Below are 27,679 nucleotides of genomic sequence, written 5' to 3' on the forward strand. Positions count from 1 at the left end.
TCCAATTCCTGAGATGATTGTAGAATCATGATGGATGAATTTTCAGAATATTTAACCAAACTCTCCAAATCTTCTGCCCTTTCCTCTTTTATTATGGTGACTAGAAACATGGACCATAGCCTACATCCAGGACCTTTTACTGAAAAAAGTGAAAGCCCATTACAACTCTCAGGCTTATATTTTTCTTTAGGTTCTAGAGTTATGGAATTGTACCCTAAAATTGTTGACATCTTATTGGGAAACCATGCTCAGTTCACCATGCTTTTTGGTCAACTGTTAAAAGTGGTTATGAAGTCACTTACTAATGTCTTTCCTTCTTTAAGTTCTGGACTCCTTAGTACCCCAAAGCGTAGAGAATAAAGGGAGGAAACATACCACAGTGTTCACTGCATGGGTACCTCTGGGTAATGGGACTATGACTGATTTAAATTTATTGTGCATCTTAAAATTTTTTTGTGATAAGTACATGTTATTTTTCTTATTAGAGAAAGACAAATCCTCACTATATATATATTTTTATGTATATAGACAAGGATGAGTCCACGACCTAACGTACTTACTGGTCTAAACCAGTAAGCTCTGTTTCTAAGCTCTTAGTTCTTTGAGTTGGGAGTTTTTCTTCTGTTAGTTTCATCCTCCTTCAGTTCACTTTCCATAATCTTTCTTTCACAGTAATTTCACCTTTGTTCAAAACACTTTCATGACTACCAGGAACACTATTTATGGATTAAGACCAACCATTATAAAGCACACATAATCTTCCTTGTTACGGTTCCTCTTCATTTCCCCAACCTGTACTGTGCACCTAGGCTTTAGCAGACTGTTTTAGCTTTTTTTTTTCTTTAATATGCCATATGGTTTAATGTACCTGTGCTATTGCTCATGCTGTCCCTTCTGCTTTTTTCCCCTCCATCTACTTGGTATACTCTTTGAATCCTTCAAGATAATATGGTTCAACATAATCACATATTTAAATTTTACTGAACATGCACAAGGGAGTTGATCTTTCCCTTCCTTCCTTCCTTCCTCTCTCCCTTTCTGTCTCCCTTTCTCTCTCTCCCTTTCTTTCTCTTTCTCCATTGTATTTGGACACACTACCATACATTACTTATTTTATTAATTATATACACTAGATTGAGACTGTTTTTTCAGTTTTCTAGCACCAGGAGCTGTGAAGCAGTTTGGCTTCAGAGAATGTTTATACATGAATACATTAAGTAAGGCAGAAGAAGATGGAGTTTAAACTTTGTTCCTTAAAAACAAAAAAATCCTCAAACCCTCCCCCTCAACTTAATTCTAGCACTCATCCTACATCATGAAGTTTACAATCTCTGTGCCATTCTATGTTGTCTTTTCCATTGTGAAAAGTGCTAGGAAAAAGCCTTTATTTCTTGGCCTCCTTTGCAAGGATATCGAAGGATAATACTGCAGAGTTTCCTAATCTACATAAACACATGACTTAAGTGAGAGCTTCCTCCAGCCAATGAGACCCTTTGACTGCCTGATTAAACATGGGATTGAGGGCTAAGTGAATCAATTTCAACTCAGGTTGAAACACAAATATTCACGTTTTGAGAATTTTATATGTAGCAATTAAACAACTAAAAAAATCTTGACTTAGGAATGTGTTCTCATTAAAATCAGTGTTTACCATTATTTCATATACTTTTTACAAATTGAAAAATTAAGAGGGATAGAAATAGGCTACTTTGCTCCAGTTGTGTTTTAGTTGATATTACTGATTGCTTTAAAATTTGGAACAAAGAACAATACAATGGTAAGAATAATACACTATTAACTAAAAAAAAAAAAAAAAAAAAGCACAGTGTAGAAAGGTTTGTTCTCTATTTGTGGAGAAAAGCTTATTCTGATGTCCTTTTTACTCTATGTGATTTCCATTGTCTTTTCCAAGCAGAAAGTCGCAAGTCTTCAGATTCTTTGGGAATTCAAAATGTCTTTTAAGGCAAATTAGGCATTACATCTCACACAAGCAAAAACCTTTGATCCTTAGCATTATTAGAAAGTTGCTACTCTTTAGGGCAAGTGATATTCTTGAGGGTGTCCACTGCTTCTAGATCATTCTATTCAGCTGCATAAGCAATTCCTTTGACAGATGACTGTTTTTCCACAACACTAACATTATTTCAGCAGGAGCAGGTAGTGTTTGATGTGTTGCAATTTGTATTACATGTCCATCTCTGGACACTACCTCAGGAGGAGGGCTTAAGAGAAGGAGGAGCTATGGCCGAAGACATTTAATGACAGAATGAATGGAATTTCAAAGATCACTGTGCAGTCAGCCTTAAACACTAGATTGCACACCCCCAGCTTTCTTCACATTAATTTAAAAATCTTATAGCAAAATTCTCATAAAGTATATGCAATTTCATTTATTTTTAGTCACAAATCAACATCTTCAAAATGATGAGGATTTTGACAGCTTGCAAAGTGGTGAAGACCCTGAAGACAGGTTTTGGCTTAAACAATGTGACTGCACACCATCCATGGAAATTTTCAAGACCTGGCATCAGGCTCCTTTCTGTCAAGGTATTATTCCTGTATTCATTGTTTCCAATAAGATTGTATGGGGTGTAGTTTATCATGAAGCAAAGGTGTCACTTACAAAGGAAAAACATAGTTCTGAACTACTAACTTACTAATTTTCACCCAACATAAAGAAGGATCACAATTCCTGTGAATATGTAAAAATGTAAGTGTTCTGTTTAGAAAACGAATTTTTCAAAAGGCTATCAGGGCTCTGCTTGTGCCCAGACACTATTGCTCACACTTTGGGTTCAAGCATGGAGTTGTTTATATGTACATGAGCCACATGGCTGTAGGTAGTGTGTTTAACCCCTATTCTGTGTTGGCTCACTGTAAAATTTTCTGGGAAGAAATGTTGAGAGGAAAATATCTACATAATTTTGATATTTACAGATCATCATGTAGACACTTCCTTTGCTTTTTCCTTTTCCCTCTTAGCTCTTCTTTTAGAAGGACAAATTTATTATACTTATTTTGCAGATTAAGACACTAAGGCAATTATCAGCTGATGAGCCTGTCTCTCTGAATGTATCTGTAACTGAGGAGCAGGTTCAGGAAGAGAACATTAAGTGCTCTTCCCCCGCCCCCACCAGTGAGTTATGAAATTCCTGTAGGAACTTCTGTTCCTTCCTATACCTTTATGAAAACATTTATTCCCAGAGAAATCTGAAATTACTACAAGGGAACTTTGCTACTGAAAATCATCTTTAGTGAATATAAAATTTAAGTAATCACAGTAGCTTTAAATATATTGCTTCTATAGTAGTAAGAGCTGTAAAAAGTGCAGTAGGAAAAAAAATACCCGAACAACCTCTAGCTGTTGATGTAAAAATAGGTTGTAATAGTTTTGAGTGTACTGCTTATATTTTGTGTGCTCAGTGAGTTGGCTAAAAATCCTCCAAATACTTCCCCAGCTTCTATTGCTTAGATTGCTCAAGGAAGGATTCAGTATGATTTTAGCCCAAATGATATCTGCAGGGCTAAACAACACCCGTAGATTCTCGTGACCTCCACTGACTGGAGTGGGAAAGAAATAGGGGTGAATAAAAAGCAGAAAGAAGAGGGAGACAGAAAGAGAAAGGAGGTCTGAAGGAGTAGGAATGGTGGGGAGAGAGAGAGAAAGAAAAAGAGATCTCAAGAGAAAGTATAAGATACTACCATTCTAAATTAAGAAACCCAGGAACAGCCATTTTCTTGGGTTCAGTTTAATTGTACCAAGAGAGCCAGAAAGGAGATATGTTCCAAACCATCATCAACGACAGAGTGACTACATGTAAGCTATGAGAGTGAGTATTTGGTTTCAGTTTAGTGTTAGTAATATCTCAAGGGTACTCCTATATCACTTCAGAGAGAATAACTAGTGATGAATTGTATTGCTTAAAGTTAGACGTCTTTTAAGACTTTGAAGTTGTGTCCCTTGGAATATCTTTTTCTTCTCACAAAAATAGGTAGATAGAGTTAGGTGTATCTCCATCAGACATCAGAAACAAAGAAATTGAGTAACTACTTAAAATGGCATAGATGTGACTGATACTAGAAGCCAATTCTCCACTATCATAATAAGCACTCTATACAACCACAACTACAACAAAATGGTTTAATTACGTGGATGGTCCACTGTGAAAGTAGTTCTAGTTCATGGTGGCAGATCTGTTTTAAGGGTCTGCCAAAGTTCACAGCTAAGAATGACAAGTTTCTAGGAGGAATAAGCCATCATTTCACAGTGTAAAAGCCATTACTCATACTCAATCATTTCTGGCCAAAGTTTTGGAGGAATGCCAGGCATGAAAAATAGAAGTTCTTGAACTTCACAGTAGTGAATTAAAATTCTATACAGCAATCTAAGGGAACTTGTGTTACTATTCACTTATTTTGAAACAGTCCTCTACCAACTTTTCTTCATGCCTTCACTTTTAAAACTCAATTCTCTTAGCAAGATATATTTAAACTTACTCTTTTTATATGAGTATCCTATTTAAAAGATAGTTAAAATCATTAGGATATAGTTATATATGGTCAGTGAAGGGCAATGAGACTAGTCACTAAAGGTTAATAACATTATAGCCAGTTATAGATAGTAAATGGATTGTGGAAGATACCCTGGGATCAGATATATAAGCACTGCAGTGTAAATGGGTTGCCTTTTCAATGTCTTTGGAGGTCACTTTCCCCTTGGTGAGGGACAAGGAGAGTGGGTTTGACGACAGCAGTGACGCACTTGTACTTTTATGTGGTCCTTCCTCATGCGTTTGTTTGTAGCTAATATTTAGAGTGTACCTTGTTAATAGGCACAGTTATATTTCACGTATAAGGAAGAAGAAAGAATTTCAAGGTACTCTACATTTTAAAGGAATTTGATATCAAGGGTATAAATGATCAATCACCATAAAATATGAAATCTCTAGAGACAGTAATCTTTTTCTATTAGTATCTAAAATTTTCAGTGCTCATTATTACATTCAGCCAGTTGTACCTTGCAGTGGAAAACACACTGGATAGGAATAAAAGGACCTGGATTCTAACCTTTCTTATGCATTTTTCAATGCTCTGAACTTAGTCAAGTCACATATTCTCTCTGAACCCAAATTTTGTCATCCATAGTGGAAACAGTTCTTGATTTACTCCAAGAATTGTGTGACCACATGATCAGTGCTTAAAAATCTATAAAATATTTTAAAAGTAAAAATTATTCAGCAAGGTAGCAGGATACAAGATTAAGATACAGAAATTGGTTGCATTTCTTTGGAATAACAATGAAATATCAGAAAGGAAATGTAAACAAACAATTCCTTTTAAAATCACATCAAAAAAATAAAATACTTAGGAACTAACCTCACCAAGGAGGTGAAAGACCTGTATACTGAGAACTACAAAATATTAATAATGGAAATTGAGTCATCCCTCAAAGAAATGGAAAGATATCCCCATGCTCTTGAATTGGAAGAATTAATATTTTAAAATGGCCATACTACCTAAAGCAATTTACAGATTTAATGCAATATGTATCAAAATACCCATGATATTTTTCACAGAACTAGAACAGATAATCCTAAAATTTATATGGCATCATAAAAAACCCAGAATTGCCAAAGCAATCCTGAGGAAAAAGAACAAAGCAGGAGGCATAAACCTTTCAGAGTTCAGACAATACTACAAAGCTACAGTAATCAAAACAATGTGATATTGGCACAAAAACAGACATATGGATCAATGGAACAGAAGAGAGAGCCCAGAATTAAACCTACACACCTATGGACAATTAATCTTCGAGAAAGTAGTCAAGAATATACAATGAAGAAAAGACAGTCTCTTCAGCAAGTGGTATTGGGAAAGTTGGACAGCCACATGTAAATCAATGAAGCTAGAACACACCCTCACAGCATACATAAAAATAAACTCAAAATGGCTTAAAGACTTAAATACAAGACAAGACACCATAAAACTTCTAGAAGAGAACATAGGCAAAACATTCTCTGACATAATCGTACCAAAGTTTTCTTAGGTCAGTCTCCCAAGGCAATAGAAATAAAAACAAAAATAAACAAATGGGACCTAATCAATTTTATAAGCTTTCGCACAGTGAAGGAAACCATAAACAAGATGAAAAGACAACCTATGGACTGGGAGAAAATATATGCAAATGATGCAGCTGACAAGGGCTTGATTTCCAAAAAGTAAAAACTTGATACTTAAAAAACATTCTATTCTATACATTTTAGTAGAAGGACTTAATAGAAAGTTAGATCAGAGTTTCTTCATGTTTTTGTAGGCTATAAATTATTACAATGACAAGATATCTGATAAAAATTCTCAAATATCTTTGATGATTTTTTCACCTTTGCCTTAATAGCAAGCCTATCTCTAGGAAGATATTGCTTATAATGAATTAAACTCAAGGACTATGAAGCAGATATTTTTTTTCCACTATGTTGAATTCAATTCCAAAAGTTAGGATGTACATCTTAATATCCTATTTATTTATTTATTTAACAAATAAACATGAAACTTGTACCCTGGGAGTATACAGGGAGAATCATAAGTTGAAATAAATGGATAATAAGTGGATAGTCTCTGACTGCAGGAAACTTACAAATTAAAAAATTCTGAGTTCACAAGTCTTAGAAAGTCACTAAGACTAAATAGTTTTATTTTTACTTGCAAATGAATTTGGGAATGAAAGGTATTAAGTTGAAAAGGATAAGTTCCTTATGAATAGAAAAGGATTCAATAAGTACTGCTTCTAACATTAATCCACTCATTTATAAAAATGGTGACCTGTGTTACAATTAAGCCAGGAACCTAACAGTCCAAGTGTCCTTCACTCTGGTACTTCAGATATGAATGAACCCCCAGAATCACTATTCCTTTTGAAACGTTTTCATTTTGTAAGATATTATATTCTGATTGTAACATAGAAATAGCTATTTAGCTCAACCTTTGAGGAGCTGTTGTCATTTGATTAGAAATTGGCAACTACAAAAACTCCTACAATTAGAATCATTTAATTATATTGTAGTAGCTTTAAAGACATTCATAGGAAATAAAATTCATGATTATATAGGAGCCTCTTTATACATATTAAAGGTGGGGGTAGGGGTAAATTTATTATGCATCTTCAAGACTAATTATTGTATTATACTTTTACCACATATAGATACATTTATTTATTCATTTATTGGCTGCGTTGGGTCTTTGTTGCTGTGCGTGGGCTTTCTCTAGTTGCGGTGAGCAGGGGCTTCTCTTTGTTGCGGTGTGCGGGCTTCTCATTGCAGAGGCTTCTCTTTGTGGCGTCGCACAGGCTCTAGGCACGCAGGCTCAGTAGTTGTGGCTTGCAAGCTCTAGAGCACAGGTTCAGTAGTTGTGGCGCACGGGCTTAGCTGCTCCGCGGCATGTGGGATCTTCCCGGACTAGGGCTTGAACCCATGTCCCCTGTACTGACAGGCGGATTCTTAACTACTGCGCCACCAGGGAAGTCCCTAGATACATTTTAAGGATGGATTTTATCCATGATAATCCAAATTTTCGAAATAATAAATTGTGTTCCAATCCCAAATGAAATGTTGTAGAATTAGTTCACATGATTTAGCAACTTTACATATTTTTACTGGACAATATTTCATTAACTGGGAGGGGGCCTCTCTTTTGAACATTCTTGTTTTATGTACTCTACCATTCATAACCTCCCTTTCTGAGGTATAGACTCATTTGTTTGTCATCAACAGTGTCTTGACATTTTGAGCTTCTTGCCATAAAACCCTTGAAAAAGCTATAGTCGGACAGGACCTAGACTGAGGTAGGCGAGTGGGATGTCTATTGTACAACATTGAAGGAGGCTCTCACTACCAGGCCCACGATGTGCCTCGTCTGATATTGTGCCTTGAGCACCTCACTCGCCTCACCCTGGTCCCAGCCCTGGGTCGGAAGCCAAGAATTCTGGCTGGGGAAATGCCAGAAGAACTGGCACTAGTCTTGGCGTCAGGCAACCCTCTCCTGTTGACGGCACCTTGAGTTTCTATTTGACCATGTGTGGCCAGACTTACTGATAGTTTAAATGCAAATTTAGATCCTACTGCTGTGGAAATAAAGAACATTCCTCTGCTTTCAGGTCTTCACTAGACTTCCTTCATATTTCTGACTAGTACCGAAGGTTGGAGGGTGTAGTAGAGAGTTTCCAAGATCTCTTGGGCAATGGTCATACCAGAGCTCACTTCAAGGCTTCTGGAATTTGCTATGCAAGACTGAATGTCCTTGATGTGACTAGTATTTCCTAGGGTCTTTTCAATGACTGAAGGTTGAAGAAAGCTACATGGGCCAAGGTCGGGCCTGGTGTTGGACTGCTCAGCCCTAGCAATCCCTATCTTACACTTGATTTCCTTCATCTGGTCCAAATGAGTTCAACTCATGAAAATATTTTCAAGGCTCCTCTCTTCTTTTTCTCTTCTTTTTCTTTTTTTTTTAACTTAATAAATACCACATATTGATCTTTTAAATTTCACAGGGAGGTTATTGGCTAATGTGAGGTTCTTATAAATGAATCAATAGAGTTGCTGTTATCACTAAGAATTTTACTGAATAAATTTCTTCTATGATGTAGAACTAAACATAAGATGCATAATAATTTATAACCAAAAAGTAAACATTAGCTAACAGTATTGAAGATTCCTCCCAGATTCAGAACGATTTACCACATGGCAGATGCCCATTAAGTGCTTGTTAGTAAACCTATACTTTATACATGTATTTTGTGGTGGAATTTTTCTGAATGTTTTATTTATAATAAGAAACATAACTAGAATAAAAATTACTTATGAATCTGACTCATTTGTTTATAAATGTTCAGAACATAGAAGTATTCAAGTAAATTAACCGTGTAATTTTTTCCCCCAACATTGGTTTATGTTTAACCAAAGGCAGATGACTTAATATTAACTTAGGATGTTGTAAGGCTATTAACTTAAGATGTTGTAAGGCTTAATTGATTACTGCTGTTACAGTACTTTGAAATCCTGAAGTGTTAGGCATTGTAACTGCAGAGAAGTCTCATTAAATATTCTAGACATAGCAAATTGTGCTGTAATACTGAATCTTAAGTATCCATATGTTGAAAGTATTAACTCTAAGAATAAAAAATAAGATTTCATTTACCAATAAAGAACACTTCAAGATTTTAACTTTTAACCGTATTATCTGTGCAATAATAAACTAAAATTCTGGCTGTAAGGTTCCTACCTTCCAAAGGTTGGTTCAGATTTATTTTATTTCTTAAGAGGATGAGTACTGATGTCAACTAATAGCTGAGAAACCTCAGGTGCACCAGAAATCAAATATTTTATATAGCTTTAGGCCTGGGTGAAAATGGAGATAAACACATGGGGCTTCTATCTTTTCTGATATGCAAATAATTTACATAGACAGATGATTTAACAGCAATACAATCAGACTCCCAGAGTAAATAATTTTCATTTCCATTACTAGCTTAAGGAGATTATTGTAGCTATAATGTTTTATTCAAATCTTTTATGGAACTTATTGCTAAATTAGCTTAAGCTTTACCTCCAGAACATTTTGCTGGTGAATTCTCACACTCAGGGGAAGAAACAATGCTGTTCTTCCCATTTCATAGATGTGTAAGTACTGTAGTTAATACAAGGACACATGGATGTCTGTTTCTGCACACAAAGTGAATATACATGTAGCAACTCTGGGTAGAATTTTAATTAGGCCTCAAACATCATATGGCTCTTTTTAATTTGGCATTTTGTTAGTGTGCTTATATGTATATCTGAAGCCGTATTTGTTGTTTAACCTGGCTTCAGAATGATCTAAACAACTTCTCCTGCTGGATTTTATTTCTTACTCAAGAGCCCATATGCACTGTACTTTATCTCAATACAAAATAAATCAGATTTTTCTTTTCTTTTCCTTTCCTTTATTCCTTTTTTGATTCCATTTTGAGAACAGGTTGTTTAAATCAAAGAATCAGCGAGGATTCCTGCTTTATATGGACGTTAGTAATTTTATAAATACGATATTTTAGGGCAGTGCTGTTTTGTTGACATATTTCTTCCACTTCAACCAAAATATTGTCATGTGTTTGTAACAAAACAGGCTGTTTTTCAATTTCTTGTTTTCTTATATAGTCCTGTAAACTCCACATATACAAAAGTCTAATATGGTAGGTTACCTGGTGTGGGCTACTCCAGGAAGGGCAAGGCAGCTCTCTGCAACTGAGGTAGATCCTGAAGGAATTGACAGCTGGTGACCATCCACTGACCTCACTCCTTGCAGCAGGATGGCAGGTCCTTCCTGGAAGGGGACTGAGAAGAGCATCTCCATGTTTACAGCATCTTTGGTCCTAATAGTCTTGAGAGCTTGAAAATTCAAGGGCCTGGAATCAGAGTGAAGAGTTCTTAAAACCTGCTAGTTCTCTTCAGATTATAGGTTGTAATTAATGACTTGACGTTTTCACTCTGATGATTTACAGATTTACAGGTAAGTCATTCTTGGTTGACCTGGGCATGTTGCAGCTTATCTGTGGCAGTTTTGAATTAAAATTCTTATAAATAAATTTAAGTACAGTCTATGACTGAATTGCTTTTTATGCCCATTTTTAAAAGATTAGAAAACAGAAATAGAAGTAAGCTTAGAAAAAGAAAAAGAGGGGTAATATGTAAGTCAGTTTAGGCTGAAATTTTCTACGTAACGGCTCCATGGGAAGGACTACCGTAGAGTGATGGAGGGTTGTGGATTCGAAGCCACACTGATTGGGTTTAGAAACCACTACTCCTGCATTTACCAGTGAAATGATCTTGACTACTCTAAGCCTCAGTTAGCTCAACTGTAAAATGGAAAGCTTAATTTAATCTACCTCAGTGGGGGGCGGGGGAGGGTTGTGAGGATTAGAGAAAAATCCATCAATAGCTTGAGAGACAGTGCCTAGTACATTTATGTTAACTATTATTAATGATGTCTTAAGGAAGGGATCAGGGTGGGGTTTTCAGTGAGGGCAAAGTGCTCCCAAAACATATTTTTCCAACATAACTTCATGGTTTTATTTGAAGTAAGATACCTTTCTCAGAACAGTAGAAATGTCTCATTCAAATATATATACACAATTTATCTGTGCAACTGCATATAGACTTTAATAAGCATTGGTCACTATGTATGCAATCTTGTTAATGTCTTAATAGGGTCTCATTAAAGCAATGCCAAAGCAATGCCAAATGCCGAAGGGTAGAAATAGGACAGTGATAGGTCAATCTACTTCTATAAGGCATGCTTAAGAAATGTTAATGCTTTACTTTTTTCAAATATAAGGATTATTCCAGAATTAAAAAATAAAACAAAACAAAATGGGATGTGCTTTAACACATGAACTCAAACTAGAGAAAAATTGAAGTATACATGTTGTCCTTAGTTACTCTCCTCAAAATTAATTATACAAATATTTATTGAGTGTCAAGTATGCATCAGTACCATATGTAAACCTCAGTAACAATAACAATAGAAATATAGCAGCCTCAGGGTTTTTTTAGTGGGGGATAAAAATGGACTAATTATCAGTTGTAAACTATTTGGGAATTTGGCATAGAGTTGGTATATTATGAGACTGCATCAGTAAAGGAAAACAAACAAATTTGCTACTGACATACAGTAAAATTGGCAAGCACTTTAGACAAAAAGTAAAGAGAGGAAAGAGAATAATTGGGTTATGTATGCTGAATTCAATTTTCTTTCTTTTCCCCAGTGATGTTAAATTTTCTTTCTTTTCCCCAGTGATGTTAAATTTCTGTTAACATAAGATAATAAAATTTTATTTTATTGTGGTAAGAGTACTTAAGATGAGATCCACCCTCTTAACAAAGTTTTAAGTGTACGATATATACAGTCTAACAAAAAGTACAATGCTGTATAGCAAATCACTAGAACTTATTCATGTTGAGAACAATTGAGATTTTATGTCCATTGGTTAGCAACTTCCTATTACCTCCTTCCCCTAGCCCCTGACAACTATAATTCTTCTCTCTGATTCTATGAGTTTGACCATTTTAGATACGTCAGATTAGTGAAATCGTGCAGTATTTGTCCTTCTATGATTGGCTTATTTCACTTAGCATAATACCCTCAAGGGCCATTCACGTTGTCATATATAGCAGGATTTCCTTCCTTTTTTAAGACTGAGTAACATTCCATTGTGTGTATATGCCACATTTTCTTTATCCGTTCATCCATTGATAGACATTTAGTTTGTTTCACTATCTTGGCTATTGTGAAGAGTGCTGTGATGAACATTGGAGTGCTGATATCTCTTTGAGATCCTGATTTCAATTCTTTGGATAAATATCCAGAAGTAGGCTTCCTGGATCAGATAGTTCCAGTTTTAATTTTTTTGAGGAATTTACATACTGTTTTCCACAGTGGCTGTACCATTTTGTATTTCCATCAACAGTGGAATTATTTTTAATTAGAGTAGTAACTATTTAAGTAACTTTATTACCTAGCCTATAGGCCCAGATATGATTTGAAAGTTTCACTCCCAAGAAATGTTAGGAAAAGATGTCAAAGGGAGAGAGACTGTAACTCTAATATCTTACTATTAGAATTAATATCTGTGGGTTCGAAAGATTTGTAAGACTAACCACTACTAGAAAAATATTGAATTAGAAATCTATGTTTTAGAAAAGAGTTCAACCAAACATAAAACAATTAAGTTTAATTTTAAATGTGGTTACAAATAAATATTATATCAAGTATGAAATGAAAAAAAATAAATGTTTAATATTTTAAGTATGAAAAGTAATAATGGGGAAGATGCATGTAAGGTAAGAGAATATATACTTTTACTGTTTTCTGTTGTAATTTTCCCTCTTTCACTGAGTTCATTATTTAATCATTTAGCTGTACTCTGCTAAATAGTTAGTAGATTATCTAACTAAATTAACTTTACTAAGGTGTGAATAAAGCTTAATTATTATATAATGGCTTTATAAAAAGGAATTGCTGTACCGACTTACATCCCTACTTGGTGGACTATGGAAGAGAAAATACTATTAAAGTGGGTGTTCTTTATTCCCTTAACTAGTTTCCCAGGAAATAAATCACGTAGAATTAAATACAGCTATAAATTGCCCATTTCTTCTCATGTTTGTGAGCAAAGCCTAAGAGGAATAGTTAAAATACGACTGGAGTAAAGCAGGAGTGCAATTTGCAAGCCAGTTATGTCTCAGAGAAAGAAAAGTAGAATTATGCTGCATCTTTGCCACCCGATAGCCATTCATTCATTCATTCATTCATCCATTCATCCATTCATTCAACCAATCAGTATTTTCTAGGTATCTACTACAGGTAGGACTCTAGGAGTGATAATTAATCACACCTCCTTCTCAGCCTCTAAATTTAGAATCAACAAGACATAGAATTCAAAGAGATAGAGATCTGAGTATCAGCTTGATTACTGTTAAAGCTATTTGGAAAACAGGGTCTAGATCTGCAACCAAATGGACTTCTTAGAAATCCCCATTCCCTGAGTCAAATGTATTTGCTCACAACTGCAAATCTCCCACCTTGATGTGCACCTGAAAACAGGCTTCTTTGAAAAGACTGTTGAGAAGAGTTGAGCCAGTCTTGCTCAGTTCTGTTTCCCAAAGTCACCCATCATACCTGTTACTCTCCCTTGTGGACCCGGGGTTAAATGATCTTTCCAAAATCCCTGAAAGTTAACTTCATGGGCCAAAGTATGAATTCAGAGAGATGCAAAGTGGTTTCCCCAATTACCCACTAAGTGCCAGATGCTGTGTTATGTGCTAGTGATACTGTGTTGGACACAGAAGGCAGGGTCTCTCTCCTTGATGTTGTCTGGTGTTGACTATGATCTTATTGGAGAAATTAGTCAAATAGTTGGGTATACAGCAGTAAATTCTAAGAGCCAATTTTACTTAACCTTAAATTTAGAAGTGACGAATCCTTCAATACCTGTTTAGTTAGTGTACAAAGATGATCAGCTTGAGTTCCTAGCAAGAAGTAGAATTTGGATATGTGGAAAGAAGAGAGGGCAGGAATGAGGTGTCAGGATCTGGGTATATCTGAGTCATTATGCCTAGTGATCTTCAAGGTTTGTTTTTCTGACAAAGTCTCCAAAGACATCTGCAGAACTGACCTTTAATATACAACAATTGATCAAGAGTATAAAACCAAAAACCCAAACTAAGCAAACAAAGAAGCAAACCCAAAACGAGTGAAATCCGTATTTCAACAGGCAGGGTATGGGAGGGAAAAAGAAACCCAGATGGTGAAAGGTGGAAGAGATTATCAAAAGTGCTGTCTCCAGCCCAACCTCATTCATACCCCCTTTCCTTCCCTTACACAGAGCACGATTTCAAACAGTTCCTAATGGATAGGGCTACATATAGATTGGAATAATGGGGCCAGGGTAGAGGAAGTGATTGCCATAGTGTATGAATATTCTTTTCCCCTAAAGCATCTGCTCTTCTCAGTGCTTTTCTCCAGAAGTCTGCCCTCTTTATACTTAAAATAATTCCTCCCCGGTTGGATAGAAAATTATACTCTACTCTTATGTGGAAATGTCTTTCTAAACTGGTTTGCAATTTAGATTATGAATATATAAGCAAATTTGGGCAATAGTTATTTAGGGAATAGTGAGATATATATACATATATATAATGGATAGTTATTTTATCTTTCAAAATCTATGATCTAAGCATTTGCCAAACCCAATGTGCTTGATCTTATTGAAATAAGATTTCCAGATAGAAGCTTAATGTTTCCACTGCCCCTTGTGGTAAGGTTTCCCTTATTTTCTTTATTGGACTATGTATATTTGGGTTGATAAGTTACATTGAGTGAAGGATTTATTTACATTTGATTAATGAAAGCAGTTTAAATATCTCAACTTTTAAGTTGAAGACTAGTAGGATGGAACTCGAAACTTCTTTGTTATATTTCAGCATTTTGTGTCTATTTGGTTGAGTCAATATGAATAAAAGATAGCAATATCAACATCTAACTAGTCCTTTGACTCTGAGGCACTTAGATCTAAATTAGGTAATGAACTAAAAGTTAAATTTTTCTAATTGGCTATGATCTTGAGAGTTGAAGAATATTCTTATAACTTCATATGCACTTAAATAGCGATGAAGAATTAGACTATAATGAAAATGAGTACCCAGTTAAAATTAAGCCACTAAGTGGATCCTGTCACACATGGAATTTAATTTACATGAAGGTTTTACTGAGAAAAGTTATTGGAATATTAGTAAGAGACCCAGAGGGGAAAAAGTGAAATGAAGAGCTGTAAGGACATATTAAAAGAATTGAGACTGCTTATTCCAGATCAGGGAAAAAAGTAAAACAAAGAAAAAAAACCCAAAGTAGTCATCTGCCAATAAGACTTGTATACATATTCATATTTCGGAAAGAGAAAAGTTCTCTGTGTCTCGTGAGAGCAAACCGAACAAAATCTTTCTCAATTCCACTAAGAGGGAGTCAGATTAAACTCACCTTAGAATTTATTGCTTGCTTGTATTGCCCTGTAGTGATTGACCTAGAGAGAGGCAGCAGCTAGTTAGACTCAAATTTCAAATTGAACTGGGTGAATAATAGTCCATGCTTATTCAACTAATTTTGACGATTAAAAAGTTAATAGCTTTCACTGTTCAAAATAACTTTTGATCTCTTTGAATCTGACTTAGACCTGTCACTTGAATTTGCTATGGCAAAAATATATGAGAATAATATGAGAAATGTAAAATGTTTTTTCTGCGAAATTCATTTGTATAAGCTATTCTAAAACTAAGTAGAAGAATACAGGATTTTCTTTCCATACTCCTATATTTTAGAATACACTGGGTAAGGAGAGCTTTCTCGTTTTTTCTATATTTTCAAAGTGAAAAAGGGACTGAAACAGTTTGTTACGTTAATTCAAGCACTGTCATCCTCTTTCATGTGAAATCCCTAGGAAATTGATATGAATGATCCTTTTGTTTTGAATTACCATGATACTTGTTTTAACTCTGCATAAGATGTATTTGAACACTCACATGCAGCATACTCAGTATGCATATCCTGGGCTAACCATCCACTAACCTTTCTCCCTCAATGTCGCACACATCTCTTTCCCACCATAATATCTCCACATTGACTACACTTAAGGTATTGTAGAAAGGCACTGTTAAATAGTGAAAAGGCAACTCAAAACAGATATTTGCTATTTTAAAATATATATCTAGAATAAACTAAAAACCGAATGGATAATTATGTCTTTCAGTATTTTTAAAATAGTATTTTATTTCTTTATTTTTTAATTTTATTTACTTTTGACTGCTTTGAGTCTTCCTTGCTGCACGTGGGCTTTCTCCAGTTGTGGTGAGCAGGGGCTACTCTTCATTGTGGAGCACAAGCTCTAGTCACGTGGGCTTCGGTAGTTGTGGCGGGTGGGCTCAGTTATTGCGGCACATGGGCTTCAGTAGTTGTGGCACGTGGGCTTCAGTAGTTGTGGCACATGGGCTTCAGTAGTTGTGGCGCACAGGCTCTAGAGCACAGGCTCAGTGATTGTGATGCACGGGCTCAGTTGCTTCACGGCATGTGAGACCTTCCCAGACCAGGGATCTAACCTGTGTCCCCTGCATTGGCAGGCGGCTTCTTAACCACTGCGCCTAGGGAAGTCCCAGTATTTTTCTTTAGATTGTCACTTAGTGATGCTTTATTCATCCAACAAAAATTAAATGACTACCTACTCTGTACCAGGCACTGATGTTGGCCCTGGAGACAGGCACATCAGTGAACAAAGCAAACCCAAATACTCTGCCCACATAAAGTTCACTTTCTAGTGGGACAAGACAGATGTTTTAAATAAGACACTGGATGATATGTTAGAAGGCAATAAGTGCTGTGAAGAAAGAGTAGACTAAGTAGATAGGGTGCTGAGGGGTATATTGTAATTTTATTTATTTCCACTATTTTTCAGATTCTATTCCTGTATAGTTCATTACAGAGTATTCAGTAGAGTTCCCTGTACTATACAGTAGTTTCTCATTAGTTATCTATTTTATATTTAGTATAATATATCTAGTATAATCTGCCAATTTATCCCTCCCCCCCTTTCTCCCCCTGGTAATCATAAGTTTGTTTTCTACATCTGTGATTCTATTTCTGTTTTGTAGATAGGTTCATTTGTATCTTTTTTTTCTTTTTTAGATTCCACTTATAAGTGATATATGATCTTTGTCTGACTTACTTCATTCAGTATGACAATCTCTAGGTCCATCCATGTTGCTGTAAATGGCATTATTTCGTTCTTTTTTATGACTGAGTAATATTCCATTGTATATATGTACCACATCTTAATCCATTCCTGTTGATGCACATTTAGGAATATTGCAATTTTAAATAGGTTTTGCCAAGAAGATGGATGACATTTGAGTAAAGACTTGAAGGAATCTTTAAACTTTAGATTCAAAATTTGATGCATTTCTCTCTTAAAATTTTAACTTTATTACTGAAATCATGAATGGGAAGGAAAGGGTGAATTATTTTTTTAAAGAGAAATCTCTGAAAGGAAAGGATATTTTATTTATCTTTGTGTTTCTAGGTGTTTCAAAGGTAATCTTCTTGAGGTTCCTCTATTTTACCATCCAAGCACATAGCTGGCCCTTTTACTAAATTGAGGGTGGAAGGGGTGGGGGGGACTGGGGATATTTTTCCATGTAGCTCCAAAGCCTAGGATGAAACTTGGCACATGATGGGAGCTAAATGATGTTGTGACCTGAAGGTCTAAACTGTCTTATTGGCATATACATTTTTTGTTAAACAGTTAGGGACCATGTCATGATACAGGTCATTTATTTTGTAGAATTTACACTTATATAGCCTTTGGTTACTTTTCCTGACATTCTGTGAGTGTACAGACTTCTCATTAAGGTTTCCTTTGCACTTTCAGCATTCAAACTACCAAAGTGCTGCTCTGGCAGTAGGCACTTAAATGAACCCTTAAGGTTATAGTATAATGCCTAGACTATGGTCCTCTTTCTACTAGGACTGAGGCTACTAAAATATCTTACGCTGGTAGCAAGGTGATTTCTTTTAGACTCGTTGGAATGAAATAGCATTTGGGAACTTATTCGCTAGAAAAGGGGATTCCAAATAATAGCTCTTTGTTCAGAGTTTCTCCATCAATTCATAGATAAGTCAATTGGCACCCATCATTTTAGACTCGTTGGAGGCCAGTGTAGTTAAGTGAACTATAAAGGGTACTATAGGCAGTAAATAGAAGCCTTGTAACAATATAATGTGCAGTGGAAAAAAGGATTGGGAAATCTATAAAAGCTGCCGAAAAGAACAAAAAATATAATTAAAGGAGCAAAAAAGACGTATTGAACACAATCTCAGGGACTATTTCGGGCAACAGTAAATGTCTCCTCAAATATATCTTTAAAGGACAGAAAGCAAAGCAGAAAACTAGTCCCATGGAGAGAGGAAGAAAAATACCAAATAGAATTGTACGAATAGGCTAACAAGAGTCAGATTGCTTATGCTAATTTTTACCTTTCTTTAAAATAATTAGATGTTGTCAGATCGATCAGAGAATTTGAAATTCTTAGATGAGAATAGGATAGAGAAAAGCAAAAGGAACAAAATAAACAGAGGTGATATTTTAGGCAGGTATGGCTCAGAGTAGGGTAGATAAATTGGTATATAGAAGACAATTGAAATTTGCAGTTCACACGTCAAGTTTTGCCAAATAAGTACAGTTATTTTAGGTTCTATCAAAGTTAAATATTATTTAAGAAAATGTTTCCTACCTCACCTCCATTTGGTGAAAGCGTGTAGGCCACACATGACTTCCTCAAGAACAGAAAATAATACTTTCAGTAGAAAATATTTTTTGACAGTGAATTTCCATTACTTGGACCAAAGGTTTTCACCTAGTGAAACATGTCAGAGATACCTAGGAAATTTTCCCAATAAACTTACCCCTACTGAGAACCATCACCATAGACATTTGATTAGTTTATAATGTTCTTTGGAAATACACTGAACATAATCACACTTACTTCCTAAAATCAAGAACCTCTGTCTTGAATTATAAGTAAAGAATGATTGACAAATTAAAATATAAAATAAGAAAATTGTGTTATTAGAAGAAGTGACGTGCAAAGGTGACTTCCTGGACGCAGAGGCAGAATTCAGAACTTGTGTGTTAAGCCAGTCTCTGTCAGGGAACTCTTGTCATCATGTGTATTACATTAATTACTTATTGTGCTTTCCTCTGTGCTGAGTAATTCCAAAAACTTTTTTTTAATTTACTGTCTGAGAAGGTAAACCATGACTATTTAAAGAGAAAGTGTCAAGCTTGAGATCTTGAACACTGGTTCCAAGGCTGTAGATAAAACAGAACTTTACCTCAAAGATTATTTGATAAGCTGGGTGAAGGACAACATTCTTTTGGCTAACTCTGCCCATGGACACTCACATACAAACTCACATACACAAACACATATAAAATGTGCCGGACAGTACTTTGTCCAACTTTCTTCAAAATATAAATTGAAATCCGTGCATTGTACCCCCAATTAAAAACTAAACTTACTGTTGAGAGGAGTACCATAAACATATCAAATTTAATAGGGAATACTAAAATAGCTTTGGGTGTAAATATAAATTAATGTGTATGCACTACACATAAACAACACATAGGCACATGGTCTATTGATTTAAAGATAAACACTACATTGAAAAGCAGTCATTCCAGTGTCAAGGGACTTGTGTACTTTACAAGTAAAAGAGGCATCGTATTTCTAAAGAGAAGGTTACTATAGAAAAATAATGAGGTTTTACCATTTTAACTCTTGAAAAGCTGGGTGCTTGTAAAGCTAGAGGAACATATAGACAGAGGTCTAGAAATCATGTATTGCCTTCCTGCTGTATACTGAGATTGGTGTCTGTGTGTGCGTGTGTGTGTGTGGTAAGACTGGAGGTGGGTGATAGGATAGAAAAGGATTAGACGCTATGGGATCCAGAGCTAAAAAAGTGAGGAAAGTAGTGAATTAGTATGTTTCTATCTTTAATGGCTGCACTTAACCCTTGCAGAGAGAACAGCACAATGATCTTCCTTACTTCAGCAATTTCAACTCATGGCCAGATTTGTTTCATTCATATCCCTATTCATTCCCCCTAACCTCTGATTATTTTGAAGCCAATGTCAGATACCATATTAGTCTATGCTTAAGTATTTCAGTGTATATCTTTAAAAAATGAAAATTCTTAAAAATATAACCATAATGCCATCATCAATCTTAAAAATTACACTGAATACAATAAAATATCAATTTATTTTCAAATTTTCTAAATTATTGCAGAGATGTTTTCCTTTATAGTTTTTTTTTTTTTTTGCGGTACGTGGGCCTCTCACTGTTGTGGCCTCTCCCGTTGCGGAGCACAGGCTCCGGACACGCAGGCTCAGTGGCCATGGCTCACGGGCCTAGCCATTCTGTGGCATGTGGGATCTTCCCGGACCAGGGCACGAACCCGTGTCCCCTGCATCGGCAGGCAGACTCTCAACCACTGCACCACCAGGGAAGCCCTATAGTTTATTTTTAATAAAATCAAATTGTTCCCATTATTTTGTCCCATAGAGTTTTTTACAGAGTCTAGATTTTGCACCCCAAAGTGTGGTACTTCTCTCCCCCATGAATTGTATGGAAATTGAGAATTAGACCCAAATTGTTTCAACAATAGAATTTAGAGTATTTTTGAAGAGTAGATGATGCCTGCTTCTGAGATAAGTTTCTGTAATTGTCCCTCTTTTTAACCAAGAATTTTATAGAAGCTGGTTCAGAGATTAGTATGGTGAAGTAGTCAAATTCAGAATGCCTTGTAGTCTAAAGGGAGAACCAGACATGTATATAACTAACTCTACTAAAAAGCAAAATGCGATATATTTTCAGAAGTTCCACAGTGCTTGCTTTTGTATCAGTATTAACAGAATGATAAAGTTTCAGTTTCTTTATGATCCTAAAGCTCAGGGAGGCGGCAGCCCCTGAGACAACTCCATCAAACACAAGAGCTCTATGGAACGCAATTTGATGTATAACTTTGAAGATTCCTTCTAGCTCTAAGCCTCAGAGTAATGAGGAGCTGTATGGTAAAATTCACAAAGTTTTTGCAAACTCATGAATTTCCCTTAAGCTATACTTGACAAAGCTAGGGAATATTAAGAGAGAAAAGACAGACACATAGCATTAGAGCTAAACTGAAGTATTTCTGGATTGTCAATAACTCTACAAGTAGACTTAGGATAGACAATGTATCAACATGCTTCAGTTCCTCTTTCAAGCAAAACAAAATAAAACACCTGCCTGTGACAAGAGCCATACGTTTGAAGAAAACAGGAGAGTGACTCAGAATCTAGATAGTATGGTTTCATCAAATATACTGTTCATTTATTTAATACCTTTATGTGGTGTACCTTTGGAGTTTTTCAACTAGTTGTACTTTATATTTTGTATTCTGCTATGATTCATGAATCTGTTTCTTTAGGCACAGACAGCGCACATTGTCCTGGAAGATGGAACTAAGATGAAAGGTTACTCCTTTGGCCATCCATCCTCTGTTGCTGGTGAAGTGGTTTTTAATACTGGCCTAGCAGGGTGAGTAATGCTTCTATTCCAAGGCTTTATTCTTCCTCTATATAGAGGAATAACTGGATGATCTTATTCATGGTGGGAAATTGAAATCACCACATCATCATCATAATACTACACATTGTCCTGACGTTGCCCTGTGCTTGTACATAGCTTGCTCAAGCCAACCCTGAAAACGGCCATAGACACAAACTCCTCCCTGTGGCTGTAAATGGAAGAGAATACAGACACTGGTGTTCCCCTGCTAAAAAAGAACAAAATTAATTCTAGAAACTTAGGATACAAAGACACAAGTTATGTGAGATTACCAAGTGGCTTCTGTAAGGTGGAGAGTCAGTATCAATCTGACTTAAGGTGAAAATCGAACAGGGAAAAGGATGGGTAGCACTCTCTAGTGCCATTCCATTAGTGAAATTAAGAATCAACTTTGCACATCTAATATGAACTATTATAAAGAGCTAAGAAATTCCTTAGGTATTATAGTGCAAAATTATATAAAATACAATATATAATTTGCACTCTAATAAGAAAGGTAAAATAACAGATACATTTATTTTCTTAAAGTAATACACAGGAGAGCAGGTTCAAAGATCGGATATTTTCAAAATTTATCAACTGAGACTGAATTCAGTATTTAATTTCTGCTAATAGGTGTAGAGCAACAAAGATAAGAGTTGCTATAGAAATCATGTAGCTGTTCTTATCTAGCCAACAAATGTTCATCTGGGAACCAGGTGGCTGAAGTTCTGGTCTCAGTTCTAATGGTAACTGATTATGTGATATTGAGAAAATCACTTAACCTTTCTGAATCTTAGTTTCCACATGTAAAGTGTGAGGGGATTGGATTAGATAGTAATTTATGGCTAGGAATTTAAAAAATTACATCTTAAAAAATTAGATGGTTTCAAAAGGTTTCCATTAGAGATTCAGTAGACTAAACTGTAAAATATTTGATGAATTCTTTAGGGAAATTCAGTTAGCCTTTTAAAGACAAGGAGGCATTGGGTTAACTGGTATTGAAGATATTGATTGACCAAACTTCCATTATATTATTAATGTGCATTATCCTCTAAACTCTTAGCTCTCTGTTTGAAATAAAGAATATTAGATGGTTTTTAAAATAGTTCCACTGGTGAGAACATTAAATTACAGTGTATGAAAACTGTTTGCAAAGTTTTGCTTCACCAGGCAATTATTTAAGCCTTTTGACAGCACTAATTACTAACTGTGTTAATATACCTGCCAACAAACAGCTGTTTAATATAGATCAGAATGATGGAGGGCACTCGAGTTTTCTTCTCTGTGATAGATTATGGGTAATAAATCTTGTCACATCACAAAAGTCAAACAGGACCTGATGGATTAATTTTCTTCCAACACTGCAGTTCTCTAGGACAAGCTATATTTATTCATTTTCTGGAGAGAGCATTGTAGGCATATGTTTGAAGGGAATGGCCAGTTCTTTCATGGGAAGAAAGAAGAAAAGAAGTAAAATTAAATTAATTAAAGACTTCTTTTGATGTAGAAAAATGCATTCATTAATAAGATTAGTCCACACATCCTATTTTCCATTGAGAAATGCTGCTTTTATTCATGCGTGGCTCACTCAGCAAGGGGTTGATAATTAAGGGAGTTATTTTGTTTTTCATCTTCAAGAAATGCATTTATATTAGGTGTAAGCCTTGGTTAAAAAATTATTAGTTCCTGACAAGTGAGAGGGAATCTGAGAAATTAGCTGATGGAGGTGTGGGTAAATATCACAGCATCTTAGTCACTTTAGAGGTTGCTGAGCTGAGAGACTAAGTATTCTGTTGGCAAAGGGAGTTCTGGGAGAAGTTAGTCTGGATGAGGGTTGAAGAATTCGTGTTGACTACTGCTGGAGCTGAATTTTATTGCTTTCGAGGTTGTCAGTCTGTCCCCCTTAGTACCTAAATTGACTTTCAGTAGTAATCCACAAGAAAGATTAGGTTTAACTGTCTCTGTGGGAAGTGAAAATGTTAAGAGGGTGGGAAAAAAATCTCATTGCAATGCATGGAATAGCTGTAGATAGATCCTGGTATTTATGGGAATAATGTTTCTTATTATTAAGAATAGAAATTTTATATATAATTTTATTTATATGTAGAATAAAAACAAGAATACATGTATTCTTTTTTTTTTTTTTGCGGTACGCGGGCCTCTCACTGTTGTGGCCTCTCCCATTGCGGAGCACAGGCTCCAGACGCGCAGGCTCAGTGGCCATGGCTCACGGGCCCAGCTGCTCCGCGGCATGTGGGATCTTCCCAGACCGGGGCACAAACCTGTGTCCCCTGCATCGGCAGGCAGACTCTCAACCACTGCGCCACCAGGGAGGCCCAAGAATACATGTATTCTTATTTTTTCCTCCCCACACTTTAAAATAAATCTCTTCTGCATTTCTTCTTAATTCCACATCAGTACTTTAAAATAGTTACTTGGAATCTTTTAATTTAGAAGACAGAAATGCTTTGGGTCAATATTTTTGGGATTGATTTTTTTCTGTAATAAAATAATAACTATCAAACATATACTATCAATGATAACTTGATAATAACTATCAAACATACACCTCTCTATATAACTAAAATATTAAAAAAATCAACTTTATTAAGTATTTCTTTCATAGAAAATAAATCAGAGTTTTAAATGCTCAGTGAATTTTAATAAACATACATACCCAGGCAACCATCACTGACGTAATCAGCATGATCTTCAGTATCCTCAAAGATATTTTTTAAAAACTTTTCAATTTTTGACAGTTAATATTTTGGTGAAACTGTCAGCCCTCAGTAGTAAATATCATTTTGGACTCACTCATATCTGGTAGGCTAGGGGATTCTTGAGGATATCTGCAAACTTTAAATAGAGCAATATTTAAAAACTTAAGACCCGGGCTTCCCTGGTGGCGCAGTGGTTGAGAGTCCGCCTGCCGATGCAGGGGACACGGGTTCGTGCCCCGGTCTGGGAAGATCCCACATGCCGCGGAGCGGCTAGGCCCGTGAGCCATGGCCGCTGAGCCTGCGCGTCCGGAGCCTGTGCTCTGCAACGGGAGAGGCCACAACAGTGAGAGGCCCGCGTACCGCCAAAAAAAAAAAAAAAAAACAAAACTTAAGACCCTGTGAAGAATTTTTCAAGGAATTAAAACATTTAAGAAATTGAGGGAATGAAAATTAAATGAGAATATGCCATATTACTTAAGAGTCTTTTCATATCAGTAATATCATGGGATAAATTTCCATATTCTCTCATAAAATTTCCTTAGGTTTGGCAAAATCTAGAGACGAGCTTGTAGGATTTTATTCTCATGTTCTCTAATTTTCAAGAGTTCAATAATTAAGATCATGTATGTAGAATACATTTTTTTGTTGATAATTTCTTGGCATCTTTACCTAGGTACCCGGAAGCTCTTACTGACCCTGCTTACAAGGGACAGATTCTCACCATGGCCAATCCTATTGTTGGGAATGGTGGAGCCCCTGACACTACTGCACTGGATGAACTGGGACTTAGCAAATATTTGGAGTCCGATGGAATTAAGGTAGTACCAGTGATGACTATTTAAAAAGCATAGTTGATTTATTAAGAATCTAAGCTGGACAAAATTTCGGCCTCAATCCTATAGTACAAATCATTAAATTTATATTCTCAGTCTTACTCCTAGGTATATGAAAATAATCTTTAACATGACATTATTCTGAGTTTCATTTCTCAGGGCACTCTGGATTTATTTTTAATGCTGTGGATAAAACTGGCTTCATTTGGAAAAATGTTGTTATAAGTTCAGATAGCAACTATGCTGCAAGAATTCGAGTTGAATCACCTTTTAAATGGATTTTAAGAATCAACTCTGTATCAATTATTTACCTTTTAAATCTTATCCTCTTTGGGAGATGAGTAAAAGATAACGTGTATGCCAGCTGAAAAGTAAACACAATTAAAATTTCCTATTCAAGGCAAATTTGAATAATATCTTAGGGATGTGAACCATATAAACGATTCAAAAATTTACACTCTAAATTCATCACTCTATTTTTGAATGACTTGGACTGATCATTTAATTTAGTTTTATATCTCACCATTTCCCCCCAATATTTAGTTTCTTTTAAATGTAAATTTAAAAATTGTCTTATTCTCTACGTACATTAAGCAAATAATTATTAATTAGATTATCGATAAATGCCATTGTGGAAAAGTGCAGGGTACTGAGAAGGGGGACCTAGTTTACTCTCAGGATTTGGAAAACCAAGTAAGACTGTTCCCCGCATGGTAATTAAGGTAACAATTATTATATTTTACGAGAAAACTTTTTAATCACATTTTTTTTCAAGTTTCAAAATTTTAAGTGTTGTATCAGCGAATATAATAAAGCTTGAAGAATGCAAACTGACTCTTAAGTCATAACAGAGGGGATAGACTGGGAATTTGGGATTCACATGTACACACTGCTATATTTAAAATATATAGATAACCAACAAGGACCTACTGTATAGCACAGGGAACTCTGCTCAATATTCTGTAATAACCTAAATGGGAAAAGAATTTGAAAAAGAATGGAAAAAAGTAAATTTATTAATTAAAAAGAAGACAAGTCACAAGAGTTGGGTAGTATTTTGTGATCACATTTTTAGAATGACTGCCTGTCTTTCTAGGTTGCAGGTTTGCTGGTGCTGAATTATAGTGATGACTACCACCACTGGCTGGCTGCCAAGAGTCTAGGGCAATGGCTACAGGAAGAAAAGGTGAGAAATATGATAGGTCATCCAGCATCACCTAAGGACGATTGGTGGGGCCCGTGGAAAGTTGGGAAGGTGTATGTAATTGAAAAGGGCCAAACAGATAAAGCAGATCAGGCAGTTTGGGACCCTTTTGTTTCAGAGCGCGATTCCTTCAGGCTGAACTGTTACTACTGTCCAGAACTGTCCAGAACTCATTCTTTATATAAACACTGAGGACCTTATATTTTCAGTTTATCCACTAGGTGGCACTCATACATGCTTGGTAGACAGACTTTCTCATTCTGGAAAGGGGTTAGAGAAAATTTTAGAATTTTCTACTCTCCGGAGCAACATAACCTCCCCCTTTTAACGAGGATCTAGAGATGTAACTTGTGTCGTGGATTCTAGTACCAGCTCTACCATTAACGAGCTGTGTGACCTTGCTCAGGTCATGTAATCATACCATACATTCTTAATTTTAATTCTTAATTAATATAAACTGATTGCTGTCAAGTCTCTTTGGGCTTAAACGTTATGACTATGACGTATAATTAGATATCACTTCATTTGAAGTAATAAATAAGTTACTAACCTTATATCTTCCTTACTTTATTATTTTCTAATCAGATAAGGGGATTCTCCTGGTTTGAAAGTCAGACCTACTTAAAGTTAACAGACCTAATATACTAAGCTTTATTTCCAGTGTTACTGTACCTGCTTTTTGTTAAATTGCAACTGGGCCTGTAATTGACCGAATATTATTCTGAGAAACTCTGTCTCTCTGAGGAGCATCTGCCAACTGAGGCTAAACGTTTCCTCTTTCTAACAAAGCAAAAAATCTTGATCTTTGTTTCCTCATTCTTGCTAAATTTTTACAAGAGAGAAGAAGGCATATGTATTATCTCCTAGGTCTTTGCTAGTTTCTTCTCAATCATTATCTGAATTTACCTCCTTGTAATCATCATTCAGGAGACTCCTCCCTCTTCCCCTTAATGTTTCCTTTGTGTTATTTAGACACCTGATATTATAGCTGCTTTGTGTCAGAACTAATAGTCGAAGTATAAACTTAATCCATGTTTTGTTAGTTTGTTTTTAAAATGTGCTTTGAATCTTCTTCCATGATCATAGACACATAGAGTAGAAGAGTGTCTAACATAATAACCAGTTTACCTCCTTCTATGTACAGGTAATGGGAAAACATCTTGCTCAAATATCACTCAGATAAATGATGGAAGAAAAGAAACT

General features: G+C 35.6%; 1 protein-coding gene across 1 annotated transcript in view; it reads left to right on the forward strand.

The window, feature by feature from the left end:
- Nucleotides 1-2,271: 2,271 nt before the first annotated feature.
- Nucleotides 2,272-27,679, forward strand: part of CPS1 (carbamoyl-phosphate synthase 1) — a 144,489-nt gene continuing 119,081 nt past the window's right edge. The window contains exons 1-4 of the mRNA XM_082841477.1: nt 2,272-2,547; nt 21,598-21,707; nt 25,113-25,257; nt 26,369-26,458. Coding sequence (XP_082697603.1) covers nt 2,422-2,547; nt 21,598-21,707; nt 25,113-25,257; nt 26,369-26,458 — 471 coding nt within the window. The 5' untranslated portion in view covers nt 2,272-2,421. The remainder of the gene's footprint in view (nt 2,548-21,597; nt 21,708-25,112; nt 25,258-26,368; nt 26,459-27,679) is intronic.

This window comes from Leucopleurus acutus, assembly GCF_964270905.1.
Source record: "Leucopleurus acutus genome assembly, chromosome: 6".
In the NCBI taxonomy this organism is placed as follows: Eukaryota; Metazoa; Chordata; class Mammalia; order Artiodactyla; family Delphinidae; genus Leucopleurus; species Leucopleurus acutus.